Source organism: Lagopus leucura, unplaced genomic scaffold, assembly GCF_019238085.1.
Source record: "Lagopus leucura isolate 7727_CA_CO unplaced genomic scaffold, USGS_WTPT01 Super-Scaffold_739, whole genome shotgun sequence".
NCBI classification, from domain to species: domain Eukaryota; kingdom Metazoa; phylum Chordata; class Aves; order Galliformes; family Phasianidae; genus Lagopus; species Lagopus leucura.
This window is the reverse complement of record NW_024962255.1, coordinates 22,239,737-22,261,083: the sequence shown is the minus strand read 5'-3', so window position 1 is coordinate 22,261,083 and position 21,347 is coordinate 22,239,737. Positions and strand designations below refer to the sequence as shown.

Here is a 21,347-nt window from a genome sequence, read left to right as displayed (position 1 = left end):
GCAAATGGGAGCCAGAGTGGAGGTGCCATCAGCTGTGCCAGGACTACCAGATTCAGAGGGGCTGTGAAAAAAGGAGAGGGACCCAGAGAGAGAAATGCTCAGCAGGAACATTGGGACTAGTCCATGCATGGGCAGCGAGCCTTCCTGCCCTGGAGACTTGCTCTCCTGGGAGAACACTGAGCTTATTTCTGCTCAGTCCTATACCTCCCTTCAAGGATGCTCCTGCAACGCTTGTAACCACAGCTAGGGGGGTGGGAACTAGATGATCTTTAAGGTCCCTTCCAACCCAACCATTCTATGATTCCATCTGGAGTGGCTGTGCATGAGCAGAAATATGGGATCCCCTACTGAGTCCTTAACAGTCCCTGATTCTGGCTATAACTCCCCTTCCAAGGAGGGGTCTTTAGAGAGCAGGGCTGAGATGATCCACACTCTGTGGCCATTCCCCGCCCCCTCCTCGAGAGGAATTGCTCTCACACAAATGAAATGTGTGTAATTAATGGGCAGGGGGCTGGACAGGTCCGAGATGAAAGCGTTTCCTGGACTTGTCCTTCATTTGCATGGTATCAGAAGCTGTTCAGAAGGTGTGACTTTTCCCACAGGGAGCCCTGGCTCGGTGGCACAATAAAGCCAGGACTCCTTACCCAGAATTAATTGAAGGAGGGGGATGGGGATGGCAGGGAGATGTTTGAAAGCTGAGCCTGATGCAATAAACAAACAGCCCAGCCCTCCTTCCCAACTGGAGCGTGCCCCGTTCTTGCCATGCACTACAAGGCTCACCCTGCTTCATGGGCACCTCATGGACAAGTTGCTGTGCGTTCACTCTGTGTTGATGACTGGGCTGCTCGTGGTGACAGGACAGAGCACAGACAACAAGCTCCAGTAGTGGACCAAGCTCTGGTGCAGTGGGGGGATACAGCCCTGCTCCAGCAGCACAGCTTGCCACTCTTGCCACCTCCACCTACTGATTCCCTGCTATGGAATCCTGAAGGCTGGAAGAGATCACTAAGACTGTCTAGACCAACCGTCAACCCATCACCACCACATCCCTCAGTACCACGTTGCTGGGAATTGGGCATGCTGCTCCAGCCAGGATCAAGTGATATCAGTGCAGGAAAAGGGTATGAGAAGCCATTAATTAATTCACTTACTCATTAACTAAGTAGCAGCAGGCACTTTAATCTTCCAAGCAAAGGCAAAATGGCATTTGCTGGCTGGAAGCTGAATCTAGACACCTTCATGCAATAAACAAAGCCCCAAATTGTAATGCTCCTAGGTTGTATGGTAACCCAAAAGCTCTTAAATGAAAAGGAACTAATTAACCTCAGACCAACCACCCTGGGAGAGCCAGCATCCCTCGGCAGGAGCCAGGCCTGGGTGCCTTTCTCAGCAGCACAGCCAATAGCACAAGCTCGTAGGCTGTGCTGGGACACCCTTCCTCCCCAAACCCTGTCCCCTTGTCCCAGGGTGCTGGGTGGCCTCGGGCATGGAGTGCCCAGGCCATGCCCTCCCCCATGCCATTATCCCAGGGGAAGAAACAAGGGGACACCTGGTGACCTGCCCGAAGCCAGTCCTGCCCTTCTGCTGCCCTTACCTGGAGCAGCCACCAAGTACCGATTCATCCAGGCTCGCAAAACCATTAAGAGAAGCAATTAGACAAATTAATGAAAGAAAAGCACCCATTAAGACCTATCAAACACCATCTCCACCTAGGGAAGGGCCAGGAGCCATTCACCTGTATTCCCTGCAATCTGGGGACAACAACACGGGTTTGTCCCAGCACTGTGAGCTCCAGCCCTGATTGAGACCCCTCCTTACACTGCTGCGTGGCCAACTGGAGACAACTGGGGCCACTTGAGAAGAAGCTCTGAGCATTCTCAGAGAGCTGTGGGTACCCAAGGTCAGGTTGGCTGGGGCCCTGGGCCCTGACCTGTGGCACCCAGCCCACAGCAGGAGGGAGGAACTGGGTGGGCTTTAAGGTCCATTCCAACACAACCATTGTGCGATTCTGATATGACTCCATGAAAGCCTCATCCCGTGCCAAGATTCCATTTTACTGCACCCCCGAGGAACAAATGCACGCACCTCCATAGGGCAGAGAGGTGCCATCTCCCCATTAAACCTGGGAATTCCTCAAGGAAAATGATTTCCATAAAACACACCTGGATCCAGAAGTTCAGGCACCCTCCCATCTCTGCACCTTTGGGAAGGGCTGGCACCATGCGGCAGCCTCAGCCTGTCCTGCATCTCTCCATCCTCCCCACCCCCCTTCCATCCTGCTTCTCCAGGCCCTCCCAGGAAAGCAGGCAGGCTCAGGTAGGCTAATACAAATTTTTAATGCACATATTAAATAAATATTTCAAATCATTTCACATTAAATTTTGTACACAACTGAAAAAAAAAAAAAAAATCCTCAAGGAAACAGGAAAAAAATAAAAATAAAAAAAATTGGATGAAAATTCACCCCTGGTCCTGGCTTCTATCCAGTGTCTTTGTTTGCCCTCCCCATTAAGAATAATTGCTTTAACCCTTTGGAGAGAGGCAGTCCCAGGGCAGCATGAGCGGAGTGGGGGTGGGTTTGCTCACTCAAAGGATTTCATCTTCCCCTGGATCCTTTTTTGGCCTAAATAAAAATCTGGGCCTCCATCAACAGAAGCTGTTACGGAAACCCTCTCTTTTCCTCGGGCAAAGATGAGAGAGCAAACCTGGAAGAGACAGCTGAGGATGGAAGAGTCAAGCACCAAACCGAATACTACCACAAAACAGCCCAAAGGGGCTCTGCAGTGATTTGTCAGCTTCTTTAATTTGACAAATGAAAAAATCCACCTGATCTTTTTTAAAAAGTCAATTTTTGGTGAAAAGCTCACATTGTGAAGATGGAGAAAAAAAAAAAAAAAACCACCACAAAAACAGTTATCAGCCATCACCCGCTGCCTCACCGTAGTAGTTAAAAAAATTGAAAAATAAAAAATTATCCACAGATGCTCTGATGGGTGAGCGGTGCCAAACTGGTCCAGGACTCCTTGCGAGGCACTCAAGGGCAGTTGGCCCTAGTTGACGACATGAATCCTCCGTCACCTCGAGGCACGTCCTTTCCCTCCATCCTTATCCAACCTCTCCGCTGAGCATCCATTCAGGTGAGCATCTGTTCAGTTTGGTTGGGTTGGATTCCCATCTTTTTTTTTTTTTTTCCTTGTTTGTTTTAAGTGAGGATTTTTCCCCCCTAGAGCTACCAAAAAGAAAAAAATAAAAAAGTACAAACCAAAACACGACCCCAAACACTAAAACATTTCTAAGCGAAGGGCTCTTCCTCCCTTCAGCAGTCTTTGAACATCTCATCTCTTGTAAAGTTGGAGTACAAAAATAGAGCCTCTTTCTTCTTTTTTTTTTTTATCTTTTTTTTTTTTTTTTGTAAAAACAGAGCCACCCCCAAATCATCAACAACTAGTAGCGTAGTTCTTTTATCCTCCCCCCATCCCCCGCTGTTGCTTTCTTTCTTTTCCTTTAAGAACCCTATCACAGTCCCTATGCCAGTCCACGAGGGCACGCGTCACGGGCGCACCCTGGCGCTGGAGTTTCGAGTCCTTTTGCTCCTGCGGTTGAAGGGGTAGTTGAGGAACTCGAAGCGCCGGTGGGGCTCGGTGGTCTGGTGGCCCTTGGGGAGCCGCTTCATGAAGTGCACCTCGCGTTGGTGCTGCCGGGTCTTGGAGCCCTTGCGCGGGCGGCCCTTGCGGGTGAAGGCCATGTACCAGCCCTCGTACTTGGCGTTCTGCAGCGCCGTGTAGTTGTTCTCCAGCACGATCTCGGTGAAGACGCAGTCCTTGCCTTTGCCGTTACTCTGCAGACGGGGATAGAGGGATGGGGATGAGCGACGGGAGCGCTTCTCACCGCTTGACTTCTAGCAGGGAGTGAGCCACCCACCCACCCTTTGGGCAGTGAGCACAGGGAAGGGACAAGACGTGGTCCGTGAGGACGGTGGAACGATATGAAGGATGAGGGTTCGGTTGCTGCCCAGATTTTGGCCAGTGCCCCATCCCTGGAGATGCTCAAGGTCAGGTTGGATGAGGCCCTGATCTGGTAGGGGCATCCAGCCCACAGCAGTGGGTGGAACTGAGTGGGTTTAAAGGTCCCTTCCAACTCAAATATTCTGTGATCCTACTGTCTTCAGGGTCCCTTCCAACCCAACCACTCTGTAACACTCACAGATACCAGTTGCAGGGATCAATGGAATAGCTGGAGGCTGAGCTCCTGCACCTCAGACAAGACACAGGGACCAGGGAGAGGACCCAATCTGTCATGGTTCCCGAGCAGGTTTACATCAGCCAGCCCCAAGAAATGGATAAACCTTCCTGAAAATTCATTGCCCTGCCAGGATTTTGCTCATCCACCCCGGGGTAGGAGCACGGAGGCTCAGAGGGAGCGTGACTAACCGGTGTGCTCAGGGCCTGCCCCACGGAGCATCTTAACATTCCCAGCCCTTGTACCATGTAATCGGGGAGAATAGCCCGGCAATCCGCCTATTTGTTCGGGGAGATACAAGGACACTGCACCCACCCTCCCCTTCCCTTGCTGCCGGGCTGCGGCTTCCTTGTCTACAGAGCCCTGTGCTCCCCACCCCACCTCACCTCCTAACCCAGGGATGGGTGCCAACCCCCGCCCTACCTTGCCGATCAGCTTCCCCTTCTTGTTCATGCAGATGTAGAACCCCGTGGCCGCCCCCTTGATGCGCACGCGGCTCCCAAAGGTGTCGGTCTCGACGATGAGCTTGGCTGGAGAGAGCAGCAGGAGGAGAGACAGGGAGGTCACGGGGGTGGAGAACCTGGCAATGCCAGCCTCCTCCCTGTCACTGCATCCCTGCATGGCAGGCCTTGGTCACCTCACTTTGTCACTTGGAGCAGCTCTGCCTTGCCCAGATCCACGTGGCTCAGGTGCCATGGGGGCATCCCAGGAGGAAAAAGGGATCTCAGGGGACAGGGCAGCTGCCCTGCACAGTGCTCTGCCAGCTGTCCTCAGCCCGTGGGGACACTGCACCGAGCTGGGGCTGCAGGAGGAGCAGTGACTTTGCAGCTGGCAGGGGAGGCGTGAAGGGTACGGCCATCCTTTTAATGCCTTTCACCTTTGCACAAGTCGAGAGGGCATATTGATTTGGTCTCAGTTTTTTAATGGAGGCATCGATTGACTTCCTAAGGAGCTATGCAAATCGCAGGTCGATTGGCCGCCTATAAATAGACCTGTCACCTTCCCTCCTGCGCGGCCACCCTGGGAACAGAGCATCCTCCTCCCCGCCCTGCAGCCCCCTGGCAGCTCTCCTCCTGGGGCAAACCCCAAGCCCAACTGCAGCAGCAGAGCCCTGCTGTGCCGCGTGCCAAAGGCTTCCCCACAAAAAGCCCCCCAGGGCTGTCCCACCTCACCACCACGTCCTGCCACAAACCAGCCCTCACTGCTGCCCCCCCCAACTTCAGGGGCACTCAGAGCACACAGCCTCTGCCCCACAGGGTGCACTGTTCTCCCAGCTCTGCAGATGGGATGCTCAGTTCCTCAGGACCACGATGCAGTTCATTTTCACCAGTAGCCCCCAGCCCTGCAGTGGCTTTGCAGTGATGCTGCTGGATGGCAGACCCAGGCCATGCGCTCACGAAACCCAGCCTGAGAAGTACTTCAGGATCACAGGTAAATCACCGCCTGTCTCCACAAAGTCTTGATCCTGCACCAAGCGTGGGGACTTCTCCCACTGCCCCCCACAGCTCCTCACCTCCAGCACCCCATGCACCATCCCACACCCTCAGCCCAGCTCAGAGCCAGGAAATTTGGCCGCCCTCACCTCACACCAGCCCCTTGTAGGGGCTCAGCATCCCTAGACCACCAAGCCAGAGACCCCCAATCACCCATATGGGGAAGGATTGATCCGGGAGGCAGTCAAAGCTTTAAGGAGAATTGATTTTTCCCTGCTCTCTCCCAGAGATAGGAAGAGCAGGGAGGGAGGGAGGAGGAAGGCAGGCACGGATGCGCGGCACTCCCCTCCAGCCCTGGAGTCACAGCCATCAGCCTGCAGGATGGGGACAACCCCGAGCAAAGGGACCGCAGGGGGGTGAGCAGATCAACAGCACCGCAGGAGAGGAAGGGAGAAGCCAGCAGTGCTGCCAGGGCCGAGAAGGAGTCCATCAGATATTGACAATTAAGACAGATAACCGACAGCGCCGGGCTCCATGTGAAGTCAGCTGTAAAAACGTCAGCATGGGAAAAGGGGTCACCCACAAAAATAAATCAGTTCCTTCTGCATGCCTGCCCCAAAAATCAGATGGGGGAAAAAAAAAAAAAAACAACCACACACTGCAGAAGGAAGGGCCCTTTCTAACGAAGGGTATTTTCTTCTGACAAAGGTTTTGGGGAGTCATTTTTTTCTCCCTATTTAAGGGAGGGGGGGAGCTTAACATTTTCAACTCTGTTCTTTCGCTGAAGTGACAGATTTATCCCAGAAAAGTTATGTTTCGTGCTCAAACTTTGAAGGGAAAGCGGCTACGTAAACGCTGAAAAAATGCAGCGAGACACACTTGATCCCCCAACTGGACTGCGAAGAGGAGAAAGTATTCAGGAAATGTTAAAAAAGGTGAAAGTAAGAAGCGATTTAATAGCTCTTCCAGACATGGGGGCCTCCCTGGAGATTCATATAGAACAATCCCGAACCTCTATTTTAACATTTACAGACTTGCAACTCCTAAAACTTTACATCTGAAAAACTGCTTGTTCTCTTTCTGCTTTAGATCAGCCCTCGTTTTCCTGCCCCGCTCCTCAGATGCTTCACCTCTTTTATTACGTTTTAATAGAGTTTTTCGAGCCGCCGCCGCGCGTCCCCTCCTTTTGGCCTTATTTAAACCTGGCCGCTCCTGGAGGTGCGGAGCTGCCTTGAAAACGGAGGCGTTACAGGGCTAAAGCCAGAGGAGGCTTTGGGGTTTGCTTGGCCCTTTTGCTTGGGAAGCTGGCTGACGCTCCTTGCATCCAGGAGCGGCTCCCGACAAACACTGCGTACGGGATTCCACACACAGCTGAAGTTCAGTGCGACATCGGCAGCCAAAGCAAAAATGGGAATAAAAACCAAACACCAAACCACCCGGGGAAGGAAGCAAAGTGCTCCTACTAATCTCCCTCAACAAGAAAGGGAAAATGCGGCTAACGTCAAAGAACGACAGTTGGGATGGCTCCGTACGGCACACGCCAGCACGGGCACCTCCTGTCCACAAGGGAGTGGGGCACGGTGCCCCACTGACCATGGATGGGGCTGATGCCACTGTCCCCATGTGACACCAGCACGCGTGGCCGAGGTGTCCTGGCTTCGGGTGGCTGCAGCGTGGCACCGCTCTCCTCCCCACGGAACCACCGGCTGGGGGGACACGGGGTGCCAATTGTCGCACAGCAGCAGGAGAGTTGTGCACAGCTGCACAGCCTCCCCAGCTTTGTGTCCTCCTCGCCCGCAGCCAACACCTCGCTGAGTCCACACTCCTAGCTGGGGAAGGGGAAGCACCAGGAAGGGGAGTATGTGGGGGAAGCACCGCTTTGGATGGCTCTAACTCAGGGCAGGACTCCAGAGCAGCACTTCACCTACAATTTCAACCCCCTCGCGTCTTTTCCAACTTTACCCTCTGTTTCTCCTCCAAAGGAAGAATCAGAGACTGTCAGCGCTGCCTGTGCCAAACCAAGCCTTGCAAGTCAGGTGTGCAGCAGCAGCGAGCAGCGCCCACCCCACAAGCACCCAAACCCACTGAGCGCTCACCCTGCTGTTCTCCCTTCACAAACCCCCGCACACGCCAAGCGATCCTAACGATTTCTGGCCAACCAACAGGACGGAAATCATCAATCGGCACACAGCGCTGTGGACACTTCCCAGCCCACCCCCTCAACCACGTCCTTCCTTACCGTGCACGTCCCCGTCCTCAGCCATCGCATTGATTTTCTTGTTGTCCAAGATCTGCACGTGCTTCCCACTGGTCCGGCTGTACAGCTGGTAGGTGCGCACGAGCCGCCGGCTGAGCTGATCTGTCACCAGGCTCTGCTCCCTCACATGCTGTGTAAAATTAGGTGGGGACTGAACAGTTACCTTTAGGAAATTAAAAAATATACGACACACCATTATAATCTCTACTCCTCAGGGGGGCGAACGGGCTGAGCAAGGATCGCCGGCGCCTGCAGAGGAGGAGCAGAGTCAGTGGGATGGGGGGAGCTGAGCCCTTTGGGACCAGGATCCCCCAAACGGGTGTGTGAGTCGTGGGGATATGATGGGGCTCGGTGACCCCTGAGGTCTGCCAGGACTCGGTGGGTCCCAGCTGGCACAGAGGTACCCAAGATGGGGTAGGCAGCTGCCAGGACCCCCTTTGCCCCTAAACACCCCACTCTTCATGCCCCAAACCTGAAGACGAGGCAGAGCTATGAGCCGTCAGGACACCACTCCCTTCACCTATAGCACAAACCCCAAAGAGCTCCGTACCCATCCCTCACCATCACCCCGTTCCTGGTGCCGTCCCCATCCCAGCTCCAACCCCTGGCCCCCATAGTAGCAGCCGACCCGACCCCTCCAGACCCGCTGCTCCCTCACCATAAGCAATCCTAGGATCAGCCCGACCCGCTCCCCCATCCCCAGCACAGGACTCCTTTCCCCCTTCGTCTCCAACCCCTCTTTTAAGTCCGGAAAATTTCACTGCTCACTGACATTTATAAAGACGTATTCCGAGCAAATGTTAGCGGGTCGCTCCTTTCAACACCAGCAGGCCGGGACCCCCCCGCCACCCCCACGTCAAACGGGAAGATTCCCCACCACCAGCAGACCCCAATAAAAGCCGGAGCCGCCTCTCTCCCGCAGCCGCCCATACATCGACATCTCCCCTCGGCAGTGCCACCCCTCTGCCTCCGCGCCTTTCCTGCAGCCGGCTGTGGATAATGCACGGACTCTCCCGGCCCTGATGAGGGTACCATGTGGAGGAGAGGTCATTAGCCGTGCCGCTCCGTCTCGTCCTCCAAAATATTACAGCTATGTTTTATACAACCGCACACTCCCCTGCTTTGGGGATGGAAACTCCATTTTTTTTTTTCTCCTGAGCTTCCAATGAAATAATAATAACAATAAAAAGCGGCTTAAGGAGCGTTTTCAAAACGCTTCTGCACCTGTGGCCCCGGGGGAGGGGGTTTCTCCCCATTTTGCACACAGCCACAGCCCCATCTCCCGCTGACACTCCTGGCCCCGGAGATGCCAACCAGCAGCAGCAATGTTCAGCTGGAGCGAAATCTGCGCTTTTTAGTAAGGAAATTGATTTTTTCCCCCCCCTCCGTTCTTTCTTTCCCTCCTTCCCTTTTTTCTTTTCCTCCTCTTTTATTTTTTTCTTTTTCCCCCTTTTCTTCCTCCATCCCGACCCCTTTTTCTTAATTCTACTTCGTTTTTCGGATGAAAAAACAACTCCAGACAAGAGGAAGGGGCGATCCACAGTGCGATTTAAAGAAGAACGGGAGGACCGAACCCCCGGTTCGCGGGTGGGCGGGGGGCCCTCCGTCCCCCGCACCCCATCCCGCACCCAGCGTGCAGCCACCCGCTCCCGGCTCTTTCCAGCGGGGCTCGCGTCGTCTGCGGGGCTTTAATCCGACCCCCCCCCCCCCCCCCCCGCGACCCCCGGCCCCGAGGGGCGAACAAAGCCGGCGGCGGAGCGGGCGCTTACCTGGGCTTGCAGGCAGAGGACGAACAAGTGCATGAACCTGGAAGAGGGGGTGGACAGAAAGCGGGAGAGAGGTGTGTGAGCCGGGGGGCTGCGGGGAGGAAAGGAGGGAGGGCTGGGGGCAGGCGGAGGGAGGTCTGCGGTACTCACACGTAGCTGAAGAGTGAGGAGCAGGGGTCCATCGCGGAGCGCTGCGGGGCCGGCAGCCCGGAGCCCGGCGGCGGGGTGGGGGGGGGGGGGCGCGGCGCTGCTCGGCTCCTCGACTCCTCTCGCCCTGCCTCGCCCCGAGGAAAGGAGGGCACAAGCGGCTACAGAAGGGGAAAGGCCCCCGCCGGCCCGCCCGCCCGCCCAGCCCCCGGGGGAGCGCGGCCGGCAGCCCCCCGCCGCGGGGAGCCCCCCGCCCCGCTCCGCTCCGCTGCCGGCCCGGGAGGCGGCGGGGGCGGAGAGCCGGGGGGGCGGCCCCGGCGGGGCGGCAGAGCGGGGGAAACCTTCGGCGGCTGCCGCTCGGGTGCGGCGGCGCTACGGGCTCGGCCGGCAGAGGGATGCCGTCCCCGCGCCGTGCCTCAGTTTCCCCATCTGTAAAACGAGGCTTAAGGGTCCGCGTTGTGGATTGGGGCCGAGCCCCGTCGCTGGACGTGTCAGACATTAAAAGGATTACCGGGGCGGACGGGTGGGCAGGAGTTTCGAGAGGCTGAGCAAACAGCGCAGCCGGGGGTACTGGGCGGCGGGACCCCCCTCCCCCGGACGTCCCCGCCGGGCGCTTACCTGGAGGGGCGGCCGTCCGTCAGCACCGGCTGCGCGGGGCCATGGGGCCGCGGCGGGACGGGGCTCAGCCCCGCAGCCCGGGTAGGGCCGCCGAGGGCTGCATTGTTCGGCGAGCCCCGCTGCTCCCGGCCCCGCCACCTGTTGCGCACCGGGGCGGGGGCTGCGGCGGGGCTGCGGCGGACGGGCGGACGGGCGGGCGGGACCCCGGGGCCGGTACCTGGCCAGGGCCGCCTGCTCCGCGCTGAGTGACAGCCGCTAATTTGCCGGCCGTGCCCCGCTGCCGGTCCCCGCGCTCCCCGCGCCCTCCTTTATCTTATCAGAGCCCATAATTACAATTGCTATTTTGTTTCCTCGAATCAGCAATCAGCGCTATCTGCCGCCGCTGGAAAGGCAGCTCCTGTCAGCCGGCCTCTGAGTGACAGCGCACACAGCGCTCCTGCGCGGCCCTCCCGCACCGGCACACACACACACACACACACACACGCACCCCCCAGCCCCGCACAGCCCTCCCTGCCCCGCACGCACACTGCCGCCCGGCTCGCTCATTCCCCACTTGCTCAGGCACCCTCCAACGCTTCTCCCCAAAACGCTGCCCACCACCACCCCCTGACGCTCACCCGCTGCCGGGCACTGGGAGCAGGCACCGAGCACTGCTGTCCCCTTCTTCTCGATGCAAAAGACCAGGGGATGTTTCTGAAGGGCTTTCCTAAACGCCTGGAGAAGCCTCGGACTGAGCCCGCATTCACCTGGGAGGCTGCAGGGCGGCTGCTGGGGGTGATCAGTCCTCGGGTTCTGCTCAGAGAAAAGCCCTCTGCACCAACCCCGTGTGCGAGGCAGCGCCGTGCCCACAAGTCGAGCACCAGAGTGGGCAGCACAAGGTGCTCCCACTGCCCTACAGTGGAACACTCCTGCTTTTCTTATCCATCGAAAGGAAAGGTCTGGATGCAGCACCTCTCTCCCAGATGCTACTCGTGGTCACCCCTCCGTGGGTGCGGGGTCAGGCCGTGCAGCACCATGCAGCACACAGAGCGTGCACAGCTGCACCATGTGCTGGGGGGTCGGAGAGAGCTGGGGGCTGATGGCTCCACGTGCCCCCTGCCCTCAGCAAACAGGCTAGATTGCCAGCATGGCTGTGACACAGGGATCACCCACGGGAGGCCACACGTTGCTGACACAATGACAAACAGTGCTCCTGCTGCTGCCCCGTCCTTCCCCACCTCCGTGCAGGTGAGCAGTGTCATGGGATGGGGAACTGGGCGCTTGGCTCATGGCTGGCCCTCCTGCTGGGCAGAGAAAGCTCAGCCTGAGGCACAGGGCTGAGCTGCCGTGGGGAGGGGGAAAAAATCCCATCCCAGCAAAAGGCTGTGGACATGGGGTGTTCCTGCTGCCACTGCTGTCGCTCCTGGGGGAGGCAGCCAGCATGGACCCAACGGGTCCCAATACTGAATGCTGTGGGCAAAGCATCAAACACCCAGAGATGCGAGCTCTGCTCCCTTCATCCTTTTCCATAGAGCTGGGGATATCCAGGTCAGGATTTTATCGCCCACATCATCTTCTTTCCTTGCCACGGCTAATGGGGAATGCCCAGGAAGGCAGCCCATGGTCGGGCCACTGATGGCTGGAGGAGATTCCAGGGCTGCTCCAGCTGGGCTGAGCCATGGAGCAGACAGTATCAGGGCCATTATATTCCACTGTTCACTCCATCGTGCAAAATGCCTGACAGCCTCCACAGTTCAGCAGGGTCCCTGCTCTACCCCCATCCCTACCCACAACCCAGGGGGGCCCTTCTGCCAGAGAGTGTGGCTGCAGTTCACCACGAGCCCCTAGCACTGCTGAGACACAGACCACAACACCAACCCCAGCTGATGGAGGAGAGCAGCACCTGCAAGGCGCACCCCAACACCCATCTGAGGGTGAGAGGAGCTCCTGTCTGCAGGCCTGGATGCTCGGCCACACATCCCCAAATGGGCACATGGAGACCCCCCCGTGGCGCCAACGGGACACCGCTCCCTCTGCTTGCACCCTCTCCAGCCCTGCCTGCAGCATTAATGGGGCGTTGTGGAGGCAGCAGCTCTTCTCCATGGCTGAGTGGTGCTGAGCAGCCCGGGGCGATCCCACTGCTCACCATTAACTCAGCATCCCCCCCAAGGGCCAGACCCCACCACAATGTGTTACGTGGGAATGACCTCGTCTGCACTACCCACAGCTCCAGGAACAGGGAGGCGGGCACAGCTGCTCCTCATTGATTCTCCTCTCTGTTCAGTTGGTGGCACCAGGGCTGAGCGTGGTGGGAATGTCGGCACAGGAGAACAGAAACATGGGGCTGCGCCCACCCCGCACAGGACTGACCACAGTGGTGTGGCCCCTTTGGGTAGATACAAGGGAGGGCTTGGAGGTGAGCCAGGGACATGGGAAAAGACAAGGAGTAGTAGGGGGGTGGGGCAGCAATGGGGAGAGAGACCACCAGGCCACACACACTTCCAAAGGGGGAGAACTGGTAAAGATCCCATCAAGTCCCACCACTGGGCCTGAGTTAGATGGAAGCTGCCAATAAGGGCACTTTGTGTTGGGTCAATTAATGAAGAAGGTGATAGCCTTGAGTAATTTAAACGTGAGGTTGGGCATTCTGGCATCCATCTTCTCTGGACACAGCAGCCAGAACAGGGGGACTATGGGCCTTGGGCATGGAAAAATGGTGACATACGCAGATGAGGACAAGCACATGTGGTGCTTGAGCAGCTCCACCCCATCCCTGCTGCCCAGCATGGACCAAACAGCACCTCCAGGACCTGCTTTCAGTGTGCTGCTGGCTGGCATAGCCCACCCAGCACCTTCCTCTTGGCCTGCAGCACATCTGACTTCAGTTTGGGTCCTCCTGGGAAGAGGATGCCTGCACCCAGCCCTGCGGGGGGGCTAAGCCTAAAACCAACATTGGTGGCCGGGGGGCTGTCGGCTGCCTGTAATTCTACCTCCTTTTGTTTGCTTATAGCATCCACCCAAAATGCCCGTGTGTGTGTCTCCGGGCCCCTGTGTCAGTGGCAGCTGAACTGCTGACCTCAGGAGTTTGCAAAACACCAGGGTTATGGCCCCTCGGACATCCCAGCCCGGTGGAGATGTTCCTCATCCCGACCTCATCCTGGGTAACCAGCCCCTGGCACCCTGCATGGGGACAAGGGGAGAGAGCCAGCCCCAGAGGAGGGGCCATGTGGGCACGCTCCCCATCGCACCTGCTGCTCTTTGGTCCAGCCCCATGGACTTACCCAAGCTCATACCTGCAGTTTCCACCACGGAAACCAAATCTTGCCCATCTCCCCTAAAAACAGAACAGCAGGTCCGGCCAGCAGACCCCAAATCCCACTGGGCACAGCCCTGCCGCCACCAGCCCTGGCAGGGAGTTGTGGCCTGTGGTGACATCTCTGCCAGCACCAGGGCCATGCCAGCCTGCAGTGATGAGAGGGGTTGGGGGGCAGGACACCTGTGACCCCAGGGTATCTCAGCTGTGGCTGTTGGGTGCAAAGTGCCATCACTGCCTGGGGACACAGGAGGGGACAGCGTGGCAGAACTGTGCTGTGCAGATGGAAATTCCCACTGTGCAGCAGTGGGCACAGACTGCAGCTGTCTGACACCACCTGACTGTGTTCACTTTTAACACCTCCCCTGGGTGCTTATGGCTTTGGGCCCGTCTCATGGCACAAGCCGTGCTCCAGCATCACCAGGCACTGTGCCCCACAGTCCTGGCTGTGCTGAGCATCCATTCAGCCACCGGTACCCGAGAAGGAAAGCAACGTGAGAAGAGAAGCGGAGCACTGATGGAGCAGGGAACCAGCCCCACCTACAGCACGGCCACAGCCGTGCCTCGCGTAGGCTGCCCAGGATCAGGGTATCCTGGGGATGCTATAGCAGAGAGAGGTCCATCCCCTGGGATACGTCAGCATGCAGCACCCCGGAAGACAGCACAGCCCCAGGGAGGAGGAATGCTCAGAGCCACCCACCCTCTGGATTCCCACACACCCCAGCACAGCCGTACCTGAGCTCACCCGCTCTCCTCCAGCCCTGTTTGTTTGCCCAAGGTATTTGTGGCCGGTGGCACCTGCTTCGATACCATCAGCTCGGCAAAGGAAGCTGCTCACCTAGCGTGACCCCTGTAATTCCATCCTTTCCCATTAACAGCCCCCCCCCAGCCCCCCGCCATCTCAGCATTCATCTCTCTCTCTCCCAAACTCATCCAGGCTGTGACGCTGCTGGGCAGGGGGACCAAACCTCTCCAAGGCACTGAGAGCTCCTGGCAGTGCCCGCTGCCCCACCCCCTCTGAGTCATTCCTTCTTACAGAACCATCCCTCCTGCCACAGCCCCTTATCCCAGCATCCCCAAGGCAACCAGCACCTTGGCATCCTCTCCTGTTCTACAAGATCCCAAATGCCATCTGACATCAGCCTGCACAGCCTCTCCCTCCTGGTACCACTCTCCTCACCGCACACCAGCCGCTCCCCCAGCCCAGCCCAGCAGGAGAGCTTGTTAAAAATGATCTACAGGCTCTTATCTGTCCCAGGGAGCAAGCAGGACCAAGGCCCGGCAGATAAATCAGATCCGATGCAGTCCAAGCACCCAGCTGCTGCCGCTGCACAAGTAGCTGGGAGGTTTGGGCAGAAGAAAGGAGCTCAGCCCCAGGACCCGGTGTAGGACAGCAAGCGAGATGGAGAAATGGAGCAGGGAGTGCCACTCGCCTCTCTGGAAGCATACACGGTTTCCTGCCTGGAAGGGTCCGCAGAGCCCGCGCACCCGAGGACACCTACGAGGTCCCGCACACTCCGGCCGCGTTTCGCGGGGCTCCATCCCGCACGAAGCAGCCACAGCTCCATTCACCCCGTTCCGCCCTCCCGCACCGCCGGCACAGAGCTGCCAGGATCCCATCCCCGCTGCAGGGCACGGCCGCCGCGCTGCCCGCCTGCCACCTAGCGGCCCCTAAGAAGCGACCCGGAGCCCTTCCCCGCCTCCTGGGCCCCGCTCACCGACGCCGGCCCCCCCCCCCCCCCCCCCCCCCCCCCCCCCCCTCCCTCCCCACCTTTCCCGTGCCTCGATTTCGGCTGCAGGGATCGGCAACATCCCCGAGCACGGGAGGAACGTGCCAGCCACCACACCAAACCCGCACCTTTATTTCAGCGTGTAAAAACCGTCCTACAAAGCAGAGTGACCCAGAACCTCCCCCAAATCACAGCAGACATCAGCTCCCAGCACACCATCCTGGAAGGGAGGATGCTGCCTCCTGCTGCTGCCTCTACATCCAGCTGCTACTGGGGAAGGGACACACTGGGCACTGCAGAGCCAGCAGGGCTGTGCACACTGCAGAGGTCCAGGGCAGCAAAAAGGCACAGGGTGAGGACTGCCATCCCGGACACCCAGAAAGGGACTGGGGGACATGATCACCTCCCATGGATGTGGGAAAGGAGACCCCCCCCAACCCCCTCCCCAGTGCTGGGAGCAGCCCCTGCCCACCACCCCCCAAAAGGTATGACAGTAAATTAAGAAAATGCAGCAAAAGTTGAGGTCCTGGTGAGAGGTGTCTGAGGTAACAGCTGTCTGTAAGAAGTTCCAGCGAGCACCTGCAGGAAGAAGCAGACTGAGACCAGCACCCCACAGCACCCCACTCAGCACCAGCATCCAGTGGCAGGGCAGCACCCACCACTGCAGAGCTGCCCAGCACCTCACCTTGCTGGGATACAAGTCACTGCTTCCTTCTCTCCTTCTTGGCAGGCATGATGGGCGCTATCTCCTCAGACATGTCATCATCCTCATTCTCCCCCTCGAAGGAAGCATCATCCCTGTGCACTGAGACACACAGACAGGCGGGTCACTGACCAGGAGAGGGCTCTGGGGAACCAGCACTGAGCACAGGTGCTGGAAGCACCAGGTGTGGCTCCCATGGGCTCCCTGGCTGGCACACACACTGGAGCATGCCTCTTCCTCCTCCCAAGCCATTCCAAAGACGTGAACCCTTACAGATCTGGTGCCAGCCGGTGAGATGCACAGGGCCAGAGCCTGCTGCCAGGCGGAACGTCACTGGAGGCTGCAGCTTGAAGTTGTCCAGGCTCAGCTGCAAAGAGATGGAGCCGAGTTAGCAGTGGAAGCAGGACACAGGGCTCCCCACACACCCAGACCGGCACTTGGCCCAGCTGAACACATCCCTCCCACCTCACCTCCACCCACTGTACCTTGTTTTTCCAGCCCCCTGGATCAGCCACCATATGATAATTATTTACAGAAATCACACAGCTCTGTGCCACACACGTTCTTTTGCACAAGTACAGAGCTGTGTCCCCACCACCAAATGCCAGCTGAAGCTCTCACCAAGGGCTGACACGACAACTTCAGGTTTGCCACCGGCACAGTGATCTCCTGGTTCTTGTGGTTTCGCCCAACAACCTCCACCACGTTGCACTCATCCTTGGCGCCATCCGTGAGGCACACCTGGGGAGGACAGGAATTTCTGATGAGCACAAGCTGGCTGTCAGCTCCTAGGGGAGAGCACAGAGGCCCTCCTTAGCATAGTGCCCTCCCAGCTGGGACAGCTGTTCCTGCAGCTGCTTCAAGAGATGGCACCTGGGCTGCATTTTCTGCTGACCAGACCCTTGCTGGCAGCTCCTGTGACAGAAGGCAGTCCCCAGTGAGAGCCAAATACCTGAGCTTGGAGAGCAATTGGCCGGGGACCCAGCTGATGGGGGATCCCAACAAGGTCAAGTACAAGGAAAAATATTCTCCTCTGCCCTACAGCTGGGGTGTTCTAGAGGCTGCCTCCCGATACCACTTGCTCCAGCAGCTCCATACAATGACTGACAGCAGCAGCCCCATCTGAGCAGCCAGGGCTGACAGCTCAGCCCAGGGCACCCCATGGTGCAGCTGAGCCAGGGGGGAAGAGCGAGCCTGCAAGGGGAGGGTTGAGGCTGTAGGTCTCCATGGGAGAGGGCAAGCATAGTTTGTTTTCCTCTATCTTACCACAGACAGGGCCAAAACATGGTCAGAGTCATCATCTTCATCCACCTGAAACGTGTAGGACTTGGTGCTGGCAGTCAGCTCGCAGCCTGCAAGCAAAAGCAAAAAAAAGCTGGAGTTACACAGCCCTGAAATGCCACAGGGTCCTCAGGGCAGACAAGCCCGCAGCATCCCTGAGACACACAGCTTTCCTGCTGACTTCAAGACTGCATCCCCAAGAGCTGCAGGCCCAGCTCAACGCTCTATAGGGACAGACCTCAGTGCCCCCAAACCGTGCTGCCACAAAACAGTGCCACAGGGCTGGAGGCCCTGAGAACAGGAGTGGGGAGGATGGAGGAGGCAGGGCTGGGCAATGGGGGCTGGCAGCAGTCCTCCAAACAGTCCTGAGATGTTTTGCCATGCGTGTCTCTGAGCTGTTATGAGAGCAAAATTATTCAATGGACCGTGGCAAAAAGGCAAGGCAGAGAGCCCAGGGCGTGTTTGCTTACTGCGGGATGATTCACCCGTGTGAAGCAGATGGGAAAAGCGTGTTGCTGAGCCCCGCGCGCCACACACGGGTTTCTCAATGGAGGTGGAGGAATCAGCCTCAGCGAACACAGCTCGGGGCAAGGCCCCGGCCCAAAGCCCGGTCCGCATTCGGCTCAGCAGGACAAGGAATGAAAGCCAAGTGCCTGGAAAGCCGCGGGGCTGCTCCGCTTTGCAGGACCACGCCGCGATTGGCGGCTTTAGGCTGGGGACGGCCCCGAGCACGTGTGCGCCGGGAGAGCGGCCCGGCCACGTGTGGGACTCGGCCGGCTCTCGGGGAGGGGGGGAATGGGAGGAGGCAGGTTAGGGCCGCCCGCCCGGCCCCGGCACGGGAAGAGCAGCCGGGATGAGCCGGCAGCGCACGTGGGAATGCCGGCACATCTTCCCCCGAGCCCCTCGGCTGCCGTACACGTGTTTCCGTGCCCCGGCCGCGCACGCGGTTCACACCAGCGTCCCTCCAGCCACCCCGCCGGTGCCATCGTGTCACTCGTGTGTCCGCCCCCCCCCCCCGTCCCTCCCGTCCGTCTGCTGCCCCCAGGCCCCCTTACGCGCCCCTACCGCACCCTGTGCCGACCCCTCCGTCCCCCCAAGCCTCCCCAACCCCCAGCCCATCTGGAACCTTTCCCCACGCGCTCCCCACGTTTTACCCGCACCTCCTGCCCCCAACACATTTCCCATACGTTCTCCCTCCTCCGGCCCCATTTTAAGGCCCCCCGCTGCCGCTCACCGAACAGGACGCTGCCGGGGCCGTGCGGCTCCATGAGTCCGTAGCGCGGGGCGGGCGGTTCCGTGCCGAGAGGAGCCGCGCAGAGCCGTGCCGGGCCGCCCCGCACCGCCCCCGGCTCCGCCCGCCCCAGCGGGGCTGCACCACCCAGCGGCCGCCGGGCGCTGAGGACGGGTCCGGGCCAGCTCTGCTGCACGGCAGGGGGGAGGTTGGGGGAGCGAAGCCGCGGCCCGAAGGTTATGGGACTCTGGTGGAAGGGCTCGGCCCGCGGAGCAGCTGTGCAGAGAGGGGAAGACTTGGTGAAATGGCATATTTATGGCGTTTTATTCCCACGCAATAACAGGCGAAGGGATGTTAACCCCGGTAGGAGCCTAATGGATTTTCCTGGCAACTCGCGGCTTCCGGCTGAAGGTTTTTCTGGGGGGTGGGCAGAAAATCCGAAGTTGCGAGGGTGGTGAGCAGCCCCAAAAGGCACCATGGGAACGGAAACGCTGATGGAAGGGTAACAGAGACTGAGGTGCAGCGGGAGGGACCAACTCATCTCTACTCCTTTGGGTGCAGGCACAAGAGCAGCTCGATCTCTGGCCATACACCTTTGAACACAGCAGATGGGAAGGCAATATGCTGCTCCAGCACGCAGCACGGGGCTCGAGTAGATCTCCGAGCAGGAGAGGAAGTGATGCGGTGCACCTCTCGGGGAAGAAGCTGCATTGAAACAGCTCACTTCGGTAGTGAGCTCACTCCGCAGCCCTGGCCTGAACTGGCTCTGCTCCCACTGCAGAGAAGCCACCAGCCCGCCTGCCACGTGTGCTGCTCGATTCAAAGAAAACACACTGAAGAGGGCTGGGGAGCTGCCCCGGGTCCCAGAAAACAAGCGCTCACCCGCTGCCGTTGCACAAGCACACACACACACACACACAGGCTGCCTGTGGACTCACGTGCTCCTGCAGCAGCTGCTCCCTGAGCCACGCGGCTGCCTGCACAGCGCAGGGACGGGCACTGCCTGCAGCACCACCCGAGGGCAGGGAAGGCAAGGACGTTCCTGCGCTGCGTTTCCCTACGGGAACAATTCCCAGTGCAACAGCACGATCTGAACCATCGCCCAGGCCGAGAGGAGACGTGCAGGGGATGCGGTTTTCCTTTCCCTCAGCTCACCCGCTGTGCCCAGAATGCAGCGAGGAGCAAGGCAAGCACGATTCCCTATGAGAGACACATCATTCTTCCAGTCAGAATCCTACACGCTGAAATATACACAAAGGAACGTAACCCCCACCCCCCAGAATAAAAAGTCCTAGGACTGAAGCCTTAAGGATTCAGCCCCCCTTAAGCTGCGTTACACAACCACGCGATAGCCTCAGCCAGCAGGAGCGCAGCCAGACAAAGCCCTGCAGGCTGAGGTCCGGCAGGCAGAGCAGCTTTGGGGACAGCACCTCCCACATGCAAACAAGATGCACAAGTGGGATCCGATCCCCGTGCATTTCCCGCAGCGCCAACTGAACACCTGCGAACCCCAGGCCCTGGCAGCAAAAGCCTGACCTGCTCCGGACTGCAGGGCTGCAGGCAGGCACAAGAGAGCAATCCAGTGCATCCTGTTTTCTTTGACAGCTGATCCTGAGGGCTTCCAGCACACGTGGCATGGCACAATACTCACTGCTGACCCACTTCTGGTTCACAAACCTCATACACAAAACACACATTTCTTATTTACATTCACTTCTCAATTTTTATTCTATTTCTTGCATGGTCTTCAAATACAGTTTTACAGGTCTTTTTTTTTCCCCCCTTTCCTGCTACAGATACTGTTGATCTAAAAACAGATTAACGAAAGTGGCATTCCAACCTTAATGAAAACTCTTAACCATGAAAGATATGTGAACATATCACTTTACAATCCTAGAATGATGGCATCGGCCTGACATTCCCATAGGCTTATACAATTAACTTTTATAATAATAACAAAGTCATAGGAAGAGAAAATGTGGCAGCTCCTTAAAAGCCAGAAATAAGGCCACAAGCATCCTATGCTGTAATGCTATGAATCCAGATAAAATAAGTTGACTCCGGTATCCATGAAGAAACAAAACAAAAAAACCTCTCCCACCTGACAAACCAAGGTATCAGCTACTCAACATGCATTCAAAGCTGTATAAAAACTAGTGGCATTCAGCTCTGACTTACATGAAATCCCACAGAGCCACCCCGTACCTCTCTCTAAAACTGAAATGAACTTATTTCGACTTAAATATTTTCGCTAACGCATTGAAACAATGGTTCACATTCTGCAAAGGAAAAAAAATAATCCTGCACATGACTGCAGCAGAAGGCTGAGCACAGCATCTCCTTACAGGCTGCAGGCAACATCACTGCAGCCTTAATGCCGTTCATTATAGGCTGTGGAACTTCAGTGCAGCCAGAAGCTCGTGCAAGGAACCGAACTTCCTTTGTGCACCGCCGAAATAACCCAGGGAATCGAAGAAGGAAGATTAAGACTGCAGGTGACGGAAACATGGTACTGCAACGTTGGCCAACCCCTCCTGTGTGACACCAGGACTTCTGTGATGTACCAGTGTCACAAATGATGCGACTGGCTCGCCACCACATCCCACAGCGCGCTGGTTCCATCTCGCAGCCAAGGCGTCACACCTGGGCA

The 21,347-nt window shown here is 57.8% G+C and overlaps 2 protein-coding genes across 2 annotated transcripts; both read right to left on the bottom strand.

Annotated features, from left to right (window-relative positions):
• Positions 1 to 3,478: 3,478 nt before the first annotated feature.
• Positions 3,479 to 9,901, bottom strand: FGF8 (fibroblast growth factor 8). The gene is made up of 5 exons (XM_042863258.1): positions 9,846 to 9,901; positions 9,699 to 9,735; positions 7,912 to 8,092; positions 4,663 to 4,769; positions 3,479 to 3,838 (listed from the first exon to the last, which is right to left on the bottom strand). The coding sequence occupies exons 1-5, from the start codon at positions 9,875 to 9,877 to the stop codon at positions 3,551 to 3,553; spliced, it is 645 nt and encodes a 214-aa protein (XP_042719192.1). The 5' UTR covers positions 9,878 to 9,901; the 3' UTR covers positions 3,479 to 3,550.
• Positions 9,902 to 15,598: 5,697 nt separating this feature from the next.
• Positions 15,599 to 18,782, bottom strand: NPM3 (nucleophosmin/nucleoplasmin 3). Its single transcript, XM_042863264.1, has 6 exons — positions 18,701 to 18,782; positions 17,452 to 17,537; positions 16,807 to 16,926; positions 16,459 to 16,552; positions 16,168 to 16,287; positions 15,599 to 16,061 (listed from the first exon to the last, which is right to left on the bottom strand). The coding sequence occupies exons 1-5, from the start codon at positions 18,732 to 18,734 to the stop codon at positions 16,184 to 16,186; spliced, it is 438 nt and encodes a 145-aa protein (XP_042719198.1). The 5' UTR covers positions 18,735 to 18,782; the 3' UTR covers positions 15,599 to 16,061; positions 16,168 to 16,183.
• Positions 18,783 to 21,347: the final 2,565 nt, after the last annotated feature.